Source organism: Ornithorhynchus anatinus, chromosome X1, assembly GCF_004115215.2.
Source record: "Ornithorhynchus anatinus isolate Pmale09 chromosome X1, mOrnAna1.pri.v4, whole genome shotgun sequence".
Classification (NCBI taxonomy): domain Eukaryota; kingdom Metazoa; phylum Chordata; class Mammalia; order Monotremata; family Ornithorhynchidae; genus Ornithorhynchus; species Ornithorhynchus anatinus.
Window position 1 is genome coordinate 32,744,043 of NC_041749.1, and position 13,780 is coordinate 32,757,822.

General features: G+C 47.4%; 1 protein-coding gene across 1 annotated transcript in view; it reads left to right on the top strand.

Annotated features, from left to right (window-relative positions):
• Nucleotides 1-12,872, top strand: part of GLRA1 (glycine receptor alpha 1) — a 104,542-nt gene extending 91,670 nt beyond the window's left edge. The window contains exons 6-9 of the mRNA XM_029050339.1: nucleotides 412-549; nucleotides 753-967; nucleotides 1,092-1,238; nucleotides 12,564-12,872. Coding sequence (XP_028906172.1) covers nucleotides 412-549; nucleotides 753-967; nucleotides 1,092-1,238; nucleotides 12,564-12,872 — 809 coding nt within the window. The remainder of the gene's footprint in view (nucleotides 1-411; nucleotides 550-752; nucleotides 968-1,091; nucleotides 1,239-12,563) is intronic.
• The last annotated feature ends 908 nt before the right edge of the window (nucleotides 12,873-13,780 follow it).

A 13,780-nucleotide genomic window follows, 5' to 3' on the forward strand; every position in this document is an offset into this window, starting at 1 on the left:
TTCAGGTACCCATTTCAGGGTCAAATGACCACCTACGGTAGAAAGTTTTTCTTTATGTCTAATCTAAAGCCTGCTTAACAGTAATAACTGTGTTATATACCAAGCCTTCACTTTGTGTCAAATCCAGTGCTAAGGGCTGGAGTAGATCCAATTCAATCAAACCAGCCACAGTCCCCATCCCACTCGATACAGTAAAACCCCATTTCCTCTAGTTTCATCTTTGAAGTGTTATTAAGCCTCCCATTTGCCTTTCTGACTGGCAAAGAGTGCTAGAAGCTTTGATTGTTTTCAAACTCTTTCTCCTCTGACAGTCCCAGACTTGCCTTTCCAACATTCGCCTACAGAAAAGTGAATCCAGCTTCACCGAAGAGCTTTCTCCTTCTGATTTTTCTCCCCTCCTCTCTTTTCTAGTTGGTTACACCATGAATGACCTGATATTTGAGTGGCAGGAACAAGGAGCCGTGCAGGTGGCTGATGGCTTAACTCTGCCCCAGTTCATCCTGAAGGAAGAGAAGGACTTACGCTACTGCACCAAGCACTATAACACAGGTCGGTTGGGCGGCCTGCCCCTCTCCTGTCCCAGAAACATCCGTTCAGCCCCTGTTTTCCCATTCCACAGCTGACGCCAGGTGGCCCTTCATCTCCACAGCCCCCACAGGATACGCCCCAAGCTCTCCTAGGTGTGTTCCCCTCTACACACACCCCAAGCCCAGAAACCCTGCTCTAAGCTAACTCCCTCCCATTGTTTTCAGGCAAATTCACCTGTATAGAGGCTCGCTTCCACCTGGAGCGACAGATGGGCTACTACTTGATCCAAATGTATATCCCCAGCCTCCTGATTGTCATCCTCTCCTGGATCTCCTTCTGGATCAACATGGATGCCGCACCGGCCCGGGTGGGCTTGGGTATCACCACCGTGCTCACCATGACCACCCAGAGCTCTGGGTCTCGGGCCTCACTGCCCAAGGTGAGTCCACCTTTCTGCCCCCCGGGGAGGAGGCTGATCTTGGAAAGGCTGGCGGGGGAAGGGCAAGAGGGGAGAATCTCAACTGATGCGATCGGTTCGACCTTCCTCCCTCTGCCGCCGACAGGTGTCCTATGTGAAAGCCATCGACATCTGGATGGCGGTATGCCTGTTGTTCGTGTTCTCCGCCCTGCTGGAATATGCCGCTGTCAATTTTGTGTCCCGCCAGCACAAAGAGCTGCTCAGATTCAGGAGGAAGAGGAGACATCATAAGGTAGGACTCCCGTCATTGACCCCATTGTCCAGGTGGAGCCAACCTGATGGGGCCCAGCTGTCCAGATGGCTCAGCCCAATTGACTGAGTCTCAGTCACCTCTTCCTAAATAAAGATAAAAGAAAGGCCTGGTCCACCCACCGACAACTTGCTCTCACCAATAGACCTTCTGGAAGCCATTTTTCCAACTACACCAAATGCCTATCACCCAGCATGAGGAATGATTTATGCCCAAAACATAGACCAGAATATTTGTGCCACCTGGTGTACTCTGGGAAGGAGGGCAGATTAGGAACATAAAGTTGGTGGATTGATAGGTAATGGGCAACTGTTGACACAGCTATCTTATTCGAGGGGACTGTGACCCCAAAAGGAGGGACCTAACCAGTAAACTGTGAAACACTGGGTTGAGAACCTCCTCAAGAATCTTGGGTGTAATGTATGGGGGTACCCCCCCTCTAGAGCTTGATGGAATCAAGGAAGGTGAAGATGAAAGTGCTATTTCCATTCCGGTTTTGGAGCTGGAAGTCCAGATCTCCCTCCTTGGGTGGTCCCTGAACCAAATGACTTTGGCTAGGTAGTTGGTCTTCTCAACCATACACCCAGTTCATCTGATCTCTATCGAGTCACCCACACACGCCCATACTTATTTACCCAGAACAGAATTTATAGAAGAACCCTTTTGAAACAAGGCCCATCAAAAGACCCTTAAGTCTCCAGGTTCTCATCTTGAACATCAGTCAATCATATTTATTGAGCACTTCAGAGCACTCTACTAAGTGCTTGGAAGAGTAATAATTAATAATAATAACTGTGATATTTGTTAAGTGCTTTCGATGTGCCAGACACCGTACTGTTAGGGTAGATACAAGGTAATGGGGTTGGACACAGTCCCTGTGCCACATAGGGGTCCTAGTCTTAATCTCCATTTTATAGATGAGGTATCTGAGGCACAGAGAAGTTAAGTGACTTGCCCAAGGTCACAGAGTAGACAAGTGGCAGATCTGGGAGTAGAATCCAGGTCTTTCTGACTCCTAGGCCCATGCTCTGTTCACTAGACCACACTACTTCTCTACAATGAGTATACTGCAGCAGAGTTGGTAGCCACATTCCCTGCCCGCAACAAACTCATAATCTAGAAGGAGAGACAGTCCAGCTAGGCATTTTGAATGTCCTAATGAGATCTGTATTACCTGAGGCACAGAGTTGCTCACCGTAGATACTGGCTCCACTGTCTGCACAGGAAGATCTCTTTCATTGAGATTAGTTTTAAAGAAGCCACCCTGTTGAGAGAGACAGAGAGAGAGACAGAGAGAGAGGAGTCTGGAGCACTAATGAGAGATCAATGACATCCTTTTGGGCCCTACTGGGCCCCATCTACAGAGTGATAACAGACCAGCAAGTCACCTGATGGACACAGCTGATAAAGTCCTAGTGAGCATGGAAATCATTAGTGTTCAATCAGAAACTGCCTGACAACCAATCTGCCTATCTAAGGGGTGTTACAGAAGGGGTCTGTGCGTCTTCTTGGGTATGTGTTTACATATATATATATATATATATATATATATATATATATATATAATCTACAATAGATATGACAGATATATACATAAAATGTGACAGCATAGTACATAAATATATAAAGTAGAGAATGCATTATGGAAGATATTTATAACTAGAGCATATAAAGTATACTTTAAAATCTATTTTGTTCTCATCCCATGCTAAAACATGGAGGTTGCATTCTTGCAAAACCTCACGTTAAGGAAAATTTACACCGTAGTCTTCATCCCATAGCCGGTGCCACTCTCAATCTCTCCATCCAACGACATAGTGTGCTGTATCCAAATGGGCTTGGGTTTTTAGAACACTGCCTAATTCCTGAGCAGCATTCTAGGGAAAATCTTTAGTGAAAATGCATATTCTGGCAGAAATGACTGTGCTTAGTCCAGCTCCCCTGCTGTTGCCTCTGGTGTTATTGCAACAGTTTCAGGAGATTTAGGGTAAGGCTTAAGAAGGGATCTGAGCTCTCTCAGGGCTGGGACAGGATGGAGGGTGGCTGCCAGCTGCCATTTCGGGCCCCGGGGAGGGGACTAGAGCAGCACTCACAGTCTGGCTTAGTGGATAGTGCAAGAGCCTGGGAGTCAGAAGGTCATGGGTTCTAATTCCAGCTCTGCCACATGTCTGCTCTGTGACCTTGAGCAAGTCACTTCACTTCTCTGGGCCTCAGTTACCTCATCTGTAAAATGGGGATTAAGTATCTGAGCCAATATGGGACAGGGACTGTACCCAACCTTACTACCTTGCATCTACCCCAGTGCTTAAAATAGTGCTTGGCACATAGTAAGCACTTGACAAGTGCCATAATTATTATTATTATTATTATCTCCTTGAAGCTGGCCCAGAGAGACCACTGCAGGGACAGAACCTGGTTCATTTTGTTTTTTGCTTTTTTGTTTTTTTAATGGTATTTGTTAAGCACTTACTACGTGCCAGGCACTGTACTAAGCACTGGGGTAGATACAAGCTAATCGTACTGGACACAGTCCATGTCCCACTTGGGGCTCACAGTCTTAATCCCCATTTTATGGATGAGGTAACTGAGTTACAGAAAAGTGAAGTGACTTGCCCAAGGTTACACAGCAGACAGGTGGTGGAGCTGGAATGAGAACCCAGGTCCCTCTGACTCCCAGGCCCGTGCTCTATCCACTAGGCCATGCTGCTTCCCTGGCTCCTAAGAACCACCAATTAGATTAAATTGCCTGCTGGCAACCTAGCCTAGTTAGAAAGAAGATGTTCGGGGGAGACCAGACAAATTAAATCCAGCCCTCTGAAATACAACAGGAAAAATACCCACATCCGGGTTACAACATATCAGAAGATGCTTCTTGGAAGTCTCCAAGTTAAGATCACTAAACCCAGGGGCTCCTTGAACTTTACCCTTTGAGGGTAGATCTAAAGAAACAATTGGCTGCAACACAAAGGATCCTTTTCATGCTGAGCTGGGTAATCTGAGTACTGAGATCTTTCAGCGGGAAGGGGCTACAATTATCATAAAGACGTCAAGAAAAGATTGTCTTCAAGTCACCCTGGCTGGCTCCTCCAAATGGAACGGGAGACAGAGTGCCTCCTCTTCTCACCTAATCTCTCAGCAATTCTCCCAGCGGTTTTAATTAACATCAAACCCAAACACTCCCGCCAGTTGAAGTGTGACCAAGGTTACATTCTCTGCAAATCTGCACAGATTGCAAATATGCAACTGCTTGGGGACACCTGCCCGGATCTGCCTACTTCCTCACTGGAATCTACAGACTCTCCTTCCCTCTATCTGATCCAGGTATCTATCTGGGAAACCTGAAATCACTTTCCCAAAAGGCTTCTGGGAAAGTCCCAGCAGCTGAGCTAAGGAGGACAGCAGTCTGGGCAGAAGGGTCCCAGAAACTGCAAGGGGTAGCAGGCATTGGCATCCTTGCCAGCCCTTCCTGCCAAAACTCCATCCAGTTCTTACAGTTCTCTGTGAGGCTCTGGGCTGGGTGGACTAGACTGGCTCACTGTTCTGGCCGTCAGTCACCGCCAAACACGTGTGCCGTGTGGGTGAGTTAATGCCGCTAATCGAGAGGCTGGTTCTCCCGTCCCACAGAGGGGGTGACTGGCTTGCGTATCCCGGCTTGGCAATCATGGGTCTTCAGCTCCTCCTATACTGTATTCTCCCAAGCACTTAGTACACGGTTTTCTGCACACAGTAAATGCTCAGTAAATACCATCGCATGGCCTAGTGGTTAAAGCATGGGTCTGGGAGGCAGAAGGACCTGGGTTCTAATCCCATCTCTGAAGATTGCTGGCTGTGTTACCTTGAGCAAGTCACTTAATATTTCTGTGCTTCAATTTTCTCAACTGTAAAATGGGGATTAAAGAGTTGTACTTGCTGCTATTTAGACTGTGAGTCCCATGAAGATCAGGGTCTGTGTCTGACCTGATTAACTTGTATCTACCCCAGCACTTAGAAAAGTGCTTGACACATGGTAAGCACATACCATATATTATTATTGTTATAATAATAATATTTACTTGTCTGTGCTTCTTGGTTCTCCATCTGTAACATGAAATAAACATACCTGTGCAACAGACCCTCCCCTGGGTACTGTAAGAACAAATCATTAATACAAATGAGGGCAGCCGGGAAGAAAGGTGCTCTAAAAACCCAAAATACACCTAGTTTTGCCAGAATGCATAATTTGATTATTGCACTTTGACTCAAGCACTGTTTGGGGATTAGGGAAAGTTCTTCTGATAGTGCACATCTACCTGATTAGGACATGATATGTTGTGGGAAGAAACAGTTATGGGCTTGTGTGTGACCTTAGTTGCAGGGTGAGCTTTCCTTAACATGTGTATTACAGGAAAACTGATAGCAGTCCTTCCCACATTCTCCTCACAACACAAATGAATGAGAAACCCAAAATAACCCAAAGCTTAAGAACCTCAGCAACAGTGATTGTGACCTAGGGCTGGGTCAGACCAATGATGTGTTCAGCCCAGTATTCTGTCTCTGACAGTCACAACAAGATATTTGAAGGAAACTAGTGCCTCTAACTTTAACAATGATTTATTGAAATATGGATTGCTCATCCATGGATTTATCAAGACCCTTTTGGACTCTGCTAATATTTAGCCTGCACCAATTAATCAGCCGGTCAATAGTAATTATTGTTTACTGTGTGCAGAGCACTATACTAAGTGCTGGGGAGAGTACCATATAACAATAAACAGACACAATCCCTGCCCACTGCAAACTTACATCTAAAGGGGCCTTTTCCTATGGACCCATATTCCATAAACTGACCATAAGCTGGGTGAAGAAATGCTTCCTTCTGTTTACTTTAAACCTACCACTCTTAAGATTTAATGAGACTCCTCTTACCATTTTATGAGGTCTTTCAGCCAATATGCTGAAATTCTGACAATGTACTGAGGCTCTCTTACATGGCTCTGAGGTAATTAAGCTGTCCTGGAACTCATCCAGTGTTGAGGCTTACTGTGTCCAGAGAGTTATTTTTGTGACATTTAAGTGGTAACTGTTTAGCACTTACCGCGTGCCAGGCTCTGGAATAAACACTGGGATAGATACAAGCCACTCAGGTTGGACACAGTCCGTGGCCCACTTTGGACTCACGGTTTAAATTCCCATTTTACCGATAAGTTAACTGAGACCCAGGGAAGTTAGGTGACTTGCTCAAGGTCACACAGAAGACAAGTGGCAGAGCCTGGGTTAGAACCCAGGTCTTCTGATTCCCAAGCCTTCCCAAGCCCGTCTAAACCACGCTGAATTCCCTATAATATTTGTTCCCCCCACCGGAGCAGGGAGGCATGTGTTTCCTCCAGGCCACGCTGAATTCCCTGTAACATTTTTTTTCCACTAGAGCAGGGAGGCACGTGTTTCCTCTAGGCCACCCTGAATTCCCCGTAACGTTTTTTTTCCACCGGAGCAGGGAGGCATGTGTATTGTTTCCTCCAACCCATCAGCCCAGCGATTAAGGCAGGAAACCCTCTGCTGAGCTTCTAGCTCATTCGATCTCTGCGCCTCTGCCTGGATCTGGACTGCACCCCCTCGTCCTGCTGGCATCTCACCAGTCTCCACAACGTTTTTTTTTATCAGGCTTTACCGACACCTTCTGGCCACGGCTGGGAAGACCAGGCCCCTTCTCGGCTTTCCTAATCCCAGGTCTTGGAAGCCCTTGCTGGCCTCAGGGAGAGACAGGACTAGTACAGGGGAGAGAGAGGGTCGTCATTCATGTTTTCGAAGTGTCCCACAGTTCAGACTCTTCCTGCTCATTCTTTCAACAGTTTCTCTCTTTCACAACTGCTCCCATTGCACACAAAAGCCGGGGAAATTCTCCTGGCTCTGATCACAATGAATTTCAGAGTGGGCATTTTATCATCTTCACATTAAATTAATTGGTGTCTTCTGGGCGCCCGGGATCTGGAAATCGCCATGGCCTGGACTCTTGGCTTTGGACCATCCCAATTAAAGCCAGTGGCACACAGGCAATCAAATTCTATGGGCTGGCTGAACCACAGAGATAGAGCCCGCCCCCCGGCCCCTCACAATCGCCACCCCTCTCCAGGCAGCTAAAACTGCGAAGTACTTGAGTTCTCATTCTACAGGGGCTGTGCTTTCTGCCATTTTCTTCAGTATATTTCCCTCCCCATTCATTCCTCACAGTATTTGGGGGAGGGGGGTTGGACGGACTGTGGTTTTACACTTATAATATTGCATTCATTCACATCAAGGAGATTTCGTTTCTCAGTAGTGTTCCTCCCCTAGCCTTCTCTCTGTCCTCCCCCACTTTTCTTTCCTTATGCCTGCCTTCTCTTCTCTTGCTACCCCTCTTATCTCCTCCCCCATCCTTAATAGGCTCATTTTCTCTTAATTTCTCTAAAGCTATCTCATTGACCCTTCTCATTTTCCCAAACTACTTGAAAGCAAATTTCTCTGGTGATCAAAATTAGGCTCCCTAGTAAGAAATTTTGATGACTGTCTCCTAGTGATTTCACTTAAAAAAAAATTTGTTGTCATCCATTAGCTGTTTATCTCAGCCTTCCAAATATATGAAAAATACCCATCCTACAGGGATTTTCTACCACCTTGTCCTTTAGTTCACTGGCCACAAAATGAAGAAATCCCTATTAAAGGGAGCATCCCATGCCACCTTCATGACCGCTTTTCTACTAAGAATCTTACCTTGCAATGTGCGAATAAGTGAGTGCTTTTGGTAAGGGAGATGTCTACAATGGAGCAGAATTCAATTTTCAAGGTCACAAATGTGGACCACTTTTAGAGTGAGCATCACACCGAAACTTCAAGATTCTGCAAGAGTTAGTGCTAAGTGACAAGGGAAAGAGAAGCAAGGTAAGAGAACCAAGCCGAGGGTGTGAGCTCTATGGGGGGCGATGATTCTTTGACACTGAACCGAAAAGTCACCTGAGGAGTGTGAGGGACAAAGGGGGGAGCTAGGAGTTTGTGCCACAGCCCTAGATTGGGAATTGGCCCAGTCCCAAAGAGATGTGCTTCTATCAGATTACCCCAGACATCCCAGAAATGCATCTGGCTAGATGCCCAACTGAATGGATGGTTTTGGTTTCCTAGGGGACAGACTGTGTCTAGGCATGGCTTCTGTGTAGCTCCATCTTGACTATCTCACTGCTGACCTCTCGCCCACATCCTAACTCTGGCCTGGACTACCCTCTGTCTTCATACCATGATCATACTTCGTACCTTCAAAGCTTTAATGAAGGCACATCTCCCCCAAGAGGCCTTCCCCAACTAGGCCCTCATCTCCTCTTCTCCCACTGTCTTCTGTGTCACCCACGCACCCTTTATTCACCCTTCCCTCAGCCCTATAGCACTTACGTACATATCCACAATTTATTTATTTTTATTAATGTGCGTCTACCCCTCTAGACTAAAACTCTTTGTGGACAGGAAACAGGTCTACCAACTCGATTATATTGTACTCTCTGAAGGACTTAGTGCAATGCTCTGCACACAGAAAGCACTCAATAAATATGATTGATTGATCAACTGACTGAGATTATTTGTCTGTCTCCCCCCTTCTAGACTGTGAGCCCGTTGTTGACGAATTGTGCTTTCCAAGCTCTTAGTAATAATAATAATAATGTTGGTATTTGTTAAGCGCTTACTATGTGCCGAGCACTGTTCTAAGCGCTGGGGTAAACACAGGGGAAGCTGGGGTAAACACAGGGGAACTTAGTACAGTGCTCTGCACACAGTAAGCGCTCAATAAATATGACTGAATAAATGATGCCTCATGTTTAGGGAGCAGGTGATAGAACCATGTTAGCCGGACCCCAGGACTTATGGTTACCCTACCCTGCTCAGGATACTACCTCTGGGACTCTGAAGAACCTGGGTCAATCTGAGTAGTAGTGATTCTGCTCTGTGTATTCTCCAAACTACTTCTCCCCATATCCTCCCTCTTTATTCCTTCTCCCTTCTCCCACCTGTTCTGGCTGTAGGAAGGCAAGAATCCCAGGCTTTGCTCTTAAACCAAGAAGAAGAGAAGGGATTTCAGAACTGCTGGAATCTTACCTCATGACCACCATATATTCTAAGTGGTTTCGCTTCACCTGTTTGACCTTCATAAATCTCTCAGGGCCTGGGTGTCTGGAAAGAGCGAGAGAGGGATTCTTCTCAGGTCTTTATATCTTCCCGGGTCCTCGGGATTCAAATGCTGGGCTTTAAATCCTTTCACTAGAGTGATTGCTAGAGTCAGATTGGCATTAAGTGGGGAATGCTTCTGTTCAAGAACTAAGTGTATTCAGTGCTCAGAAATAAATGGTTTAAAGTAGAGAAATTGATGAGCTCTGCTAGCTGAGCTGATCCTGAGATAAGGAGGATTGTAGCCAATTTTCTCAGGGTCCTGTGTTTGGCTGCACTGCCTGGAGATACGAGATTGTTCCTGAAGTTGGGGCAGTGCTGTGTTGAAGTTCAAAAGGGCCTGGGGCTCCCCTTAAGGGCTAGAAGCGGCATGGCCTATTGGATAGAGCACAGGCCTGGGAGTCAGAAGGACCTGGGTTCTAATCCTGGACCCATCACTTGCCTATGTGACCTTGGGCAAGTTCCTTCACTTCTCTGTGCCTCAGTTACCTCATCTGTAAAATGGGGATTGAGACTGTGAGCCCCATGTGGGACAGGGACTGTGTCCAACCCGATTTGCTTGTATCCACCCCAGCTGTTAGTACAGTGCCTGGCACATAGTAAGGGTTTAACAGAAAGCATAATAATTATTATTAATAATAACCTCCCCAATTAGGCTGCCATCCTGCTTCCCCCTCCTCCCCCAACCCCCGGGTAGGTTTGCCGTCTCCTGGCATTAGCCTTTCAGGCTGTTGCTAGGCCGGGTGAGAGAGATTCAAGCCAAATCCTCATTCTTTTCCCTCCCAACTGCCTTTACCCTCCCAACCTACTCATTGCCAATTCCAGAACCCTTCTTCCTCCCCAGCCCAGAGTCACTTCAGGTTGCAGAACCTAGGAAAAACCTAGGAACTAGGGAAAGGTCATCACTGCTCATTACAAGGAGAAAGTTGAGTCCCAGATGGCCCCAAACTCTTGATTCCTGCTCCAGGCAGATAAGCTTATTTACAATGAGGTCAGGGTGTGTGTTAGCAGACCGAGATATCTCTATTTGATCTTCAATAATAACAATAATAATGGTATTTGTCAAGTGCTTACTATGTGCCAGGTACTGTTCTAAGCGTTGGTGTACGTACAAGATAATCAGATTGCACAGAGTCCCTGTCTCACATAGGACTCCCTGTCTTAATCCCCATTTTAGAGGTGAGGGAACTGAGACATAGAAAAGTTAATTGACTTGCCCAAGGTCACACAGCAAACAAATGGCAGAGCCAGGATTAGAAAACTCAGGTCCTTCTGACTCCCAGGTCTGTGCTCTACCCATGAGGCCATACTGCTTCTTCACTGTTTTCCCAACAACCCATCAAAAGAAACAAATCTGTCACTGGCAGATTACTGGTAGCAAAACTTCACTTTCAGCTGAGCCTTCAGAGCCCCAAGCTCCAGCTGCTTTCAATCAGTACTATTTAAGGAGCTCTTCTGAGTAAAGGACCCTGTACTAAGAATTTGAGTGCTAAACACATGTTCTTTGCCCTCAAGGAAGTTGCAATTTAATGGGAGAGGGCTGTCACAGATAAAACCTATACATGGTAGGAAAAAAATATTTATGGGCCACACATCCGTGAGGGATTGTTAGAAGCCATTACTCCTGTATTTCTCTCTGGGAATGTAACTGAATTCCACTGAACTCAACTGAGGGTTGGAGGTTTGAGCCCTCAGTCAGGGCAAGAGATAAAGGTGCTGGCTCCAGATGAAATGAACACTCCCCACTAATCTTGGATTACTTTACAAAGGAGCAAACTTTGTCCTTTCTCTCAAGGAAACCTATAGGACCCAGTATTGAGACAGCAGAGCACCCCACTGAGATAGCAAGATCTTACTCTCCAGTCCTTGGAGTGCCCCATTTAAATGTGGATCCAATCAAATCACCAGAGTCATGGCTACTTTTTAACTGTGCCACCCAAAGAAACGAGCCTTAATGTTTTCCATTTCGTCTGGCTTTGCTTTCTCAGGAGAAGCAGCCATATCATGGCAGCGGCCGAGGGGTCAGGATCCCAGAGTGCTGCTGGGAGGGACAGAGGGAGGGAAGGGCTAACCTTTCAAAGAAGAACTTGTCCCGACCAGGATCACGTCTGTACAAACCTACATCTGGGGCTGACCTCTCCTCCCTGTGCACCCACCCTCTGCCCTAGCAGGGCGGTACAGAACAGAAGGCTCAGGGCCTGTGAGAAGAAGGAGAGGCTGGCCGCAGTCAAGATACGAGCCACGTGTCCATGGCACTCACCTCCCCTTCTCATAAGCACGACCTTCCCATTTTGTAGCAGCAGTAGGAGAGCTTCCCAAGTGTAGGTGACCCCTGAAGCAAGGGCCCCATTTTCCCTGACCTTGGAAAAATCAGGACGTGGTTCCAATTGACCACCCTCTCTTTAGCACTTTAGGGGAGGGAGGTGGCTGTGAAAGAAAGTGATTGTTTCTTTGAAACTTGATTGCTGTCAAATTGCAAACAAATCGAAACTCTAAGCCGAGTCTGTTAGGTGTGTGATCCACAGTGGAGGTGGCATGTTAAAGCTATTCTGTACTGGAGCTCGGCTGGGATAGTGGACTGGGAGAAGGGAGGAGGAGGGTTGGGGGAAGGTGCACATGAACAATTCAGGGGAAAAATGGTGTTTCAGCATCCCCCACCCCAGTACACACACACACGCACACACACACACACACACACACACACACCACCGCCTGCCACCCCACCCCTTGCCAACTCCCCTTACCCTGCCACCACCACCCTGGCTTTGGAATGAATTGTGGCTTACAGCCTGGCATTGTCCCTAATATTCCACAGGGACTTCCAAAATCCCTCCTTCCGGCCTGGCTAGGAAAAGGAGATTGAGGGGCTACCAAAAGGGGGTGGGGAGAGAAGAGCAGAGGCAAACCAGGGGATATGTAAGAATTTCCAGATGGGGAAGGTCACGAGAAAGCCAGCCAATCCGCTTTTCAGAGGCTGCCGGATCCCCTGATTTGCACCTGTGCATCCATCGCCCAGCGGCACCCCTCTGTAAGGCACGTCCCCAAGGCGGAGAGCCTGGCATGCCCTGGGACCAACAGAGGAGACTCGGCCCCCTGGGAGAGCCTTATAGTGAGGGTGCATTGGTCCTGTCTCATTTTGAGTAGAGCCCCATGCTGAATCTGTTTCAGGAGGACGAGGCCGGAGAAGGGCGGTTCAACTTCTCCGCCTATGGGATGGGTCCCGCCTGCCTGCAGGCCAAGGATGGCATCTCAGTCAAAGGCTCCAACAACACCACCAACCCCGCCCCACCGCCCTCCAAGACCCCAGAGGAGATGCGCAAGCTCTTCATTCAGCGGGCCAAGAAGATCGACAAAATGTCCCGGATCGGCTTCCCCATGGCCTTCCTCATCTTCAACATTTTCTACTGGATCATCTACAAGATCGTCCGCAGGGAAGATGTCCACAACCAGTGAGGGGGGAGGGGAGGGTGGGAGAGGGCAGGGGCCGGGGAGGGCACGGCACAAGGAGAATGAGAGAGAACGAGGAAAGACCCAAGTGAGAGAGAGCGGAGCAACAGTCTCTTCACACCTACATGTGCAATAGCAATGCAGTAATGCATGAATTTAAGAATGTGGCAATATCTATTTAAAAATGGGATGGGTTGGGGGGGGGTTGTCTTTTAAACTTATGGACTGAGGATTGGTGGGGGGTGGGAGGGTGGGTGGGAGTGGGCTTGGGGAGAAAGCTTTCAAACATTTGAGTTGGGGGGAGTTGGCTAGGGGGGCAGATTCTGGGGCTGGTGACAGGTTTCCAATTCAGAGGTGCCACGTTTGCCCCAGTCTAAGGAGGAAAGCAGTGTAATATATAAAATATATATTCATGCTTAATTATAATGCAAAAAATTTTCTTTTGAGTTTTAGCCTATTAACTGCTTAGATTTTAAAGTCACTGGAATGATTTACAATTCCAAGTGATGAAACGATGGCAAATAAGCTTAACTCGATATTTGCCCCTATGTCCACCCCACCAAAGGCCATACCAGTTTCAAAACAGGCATGCAGAAACACAGGCTCAGGCCACAAAGTCCTTCATTCATGCTTTCTGGGGTTACTTTGGAAGCGGAGGACGGCGTGACAGAGAGGGGACTGTGGCAGAAGCAAGTGGGACGACGACGCAGGTGTTTTGGAAACCGAGAGAATCTCCACTCTTTCCTTGCCACGGGCGTCCCTTTCCCTCCTGCCCCCTCCTCTGGGCTCTTCCGCCCCCACACTCCCACCCCCGGAAAGGGGGTCAGAGGTAGCCATCGTGGCTTTTCATTATAAATGTTGTCAATATGCAATCTTTTTTTATTAAAAGGAAAACCTCGAGAAGTAATATGCAG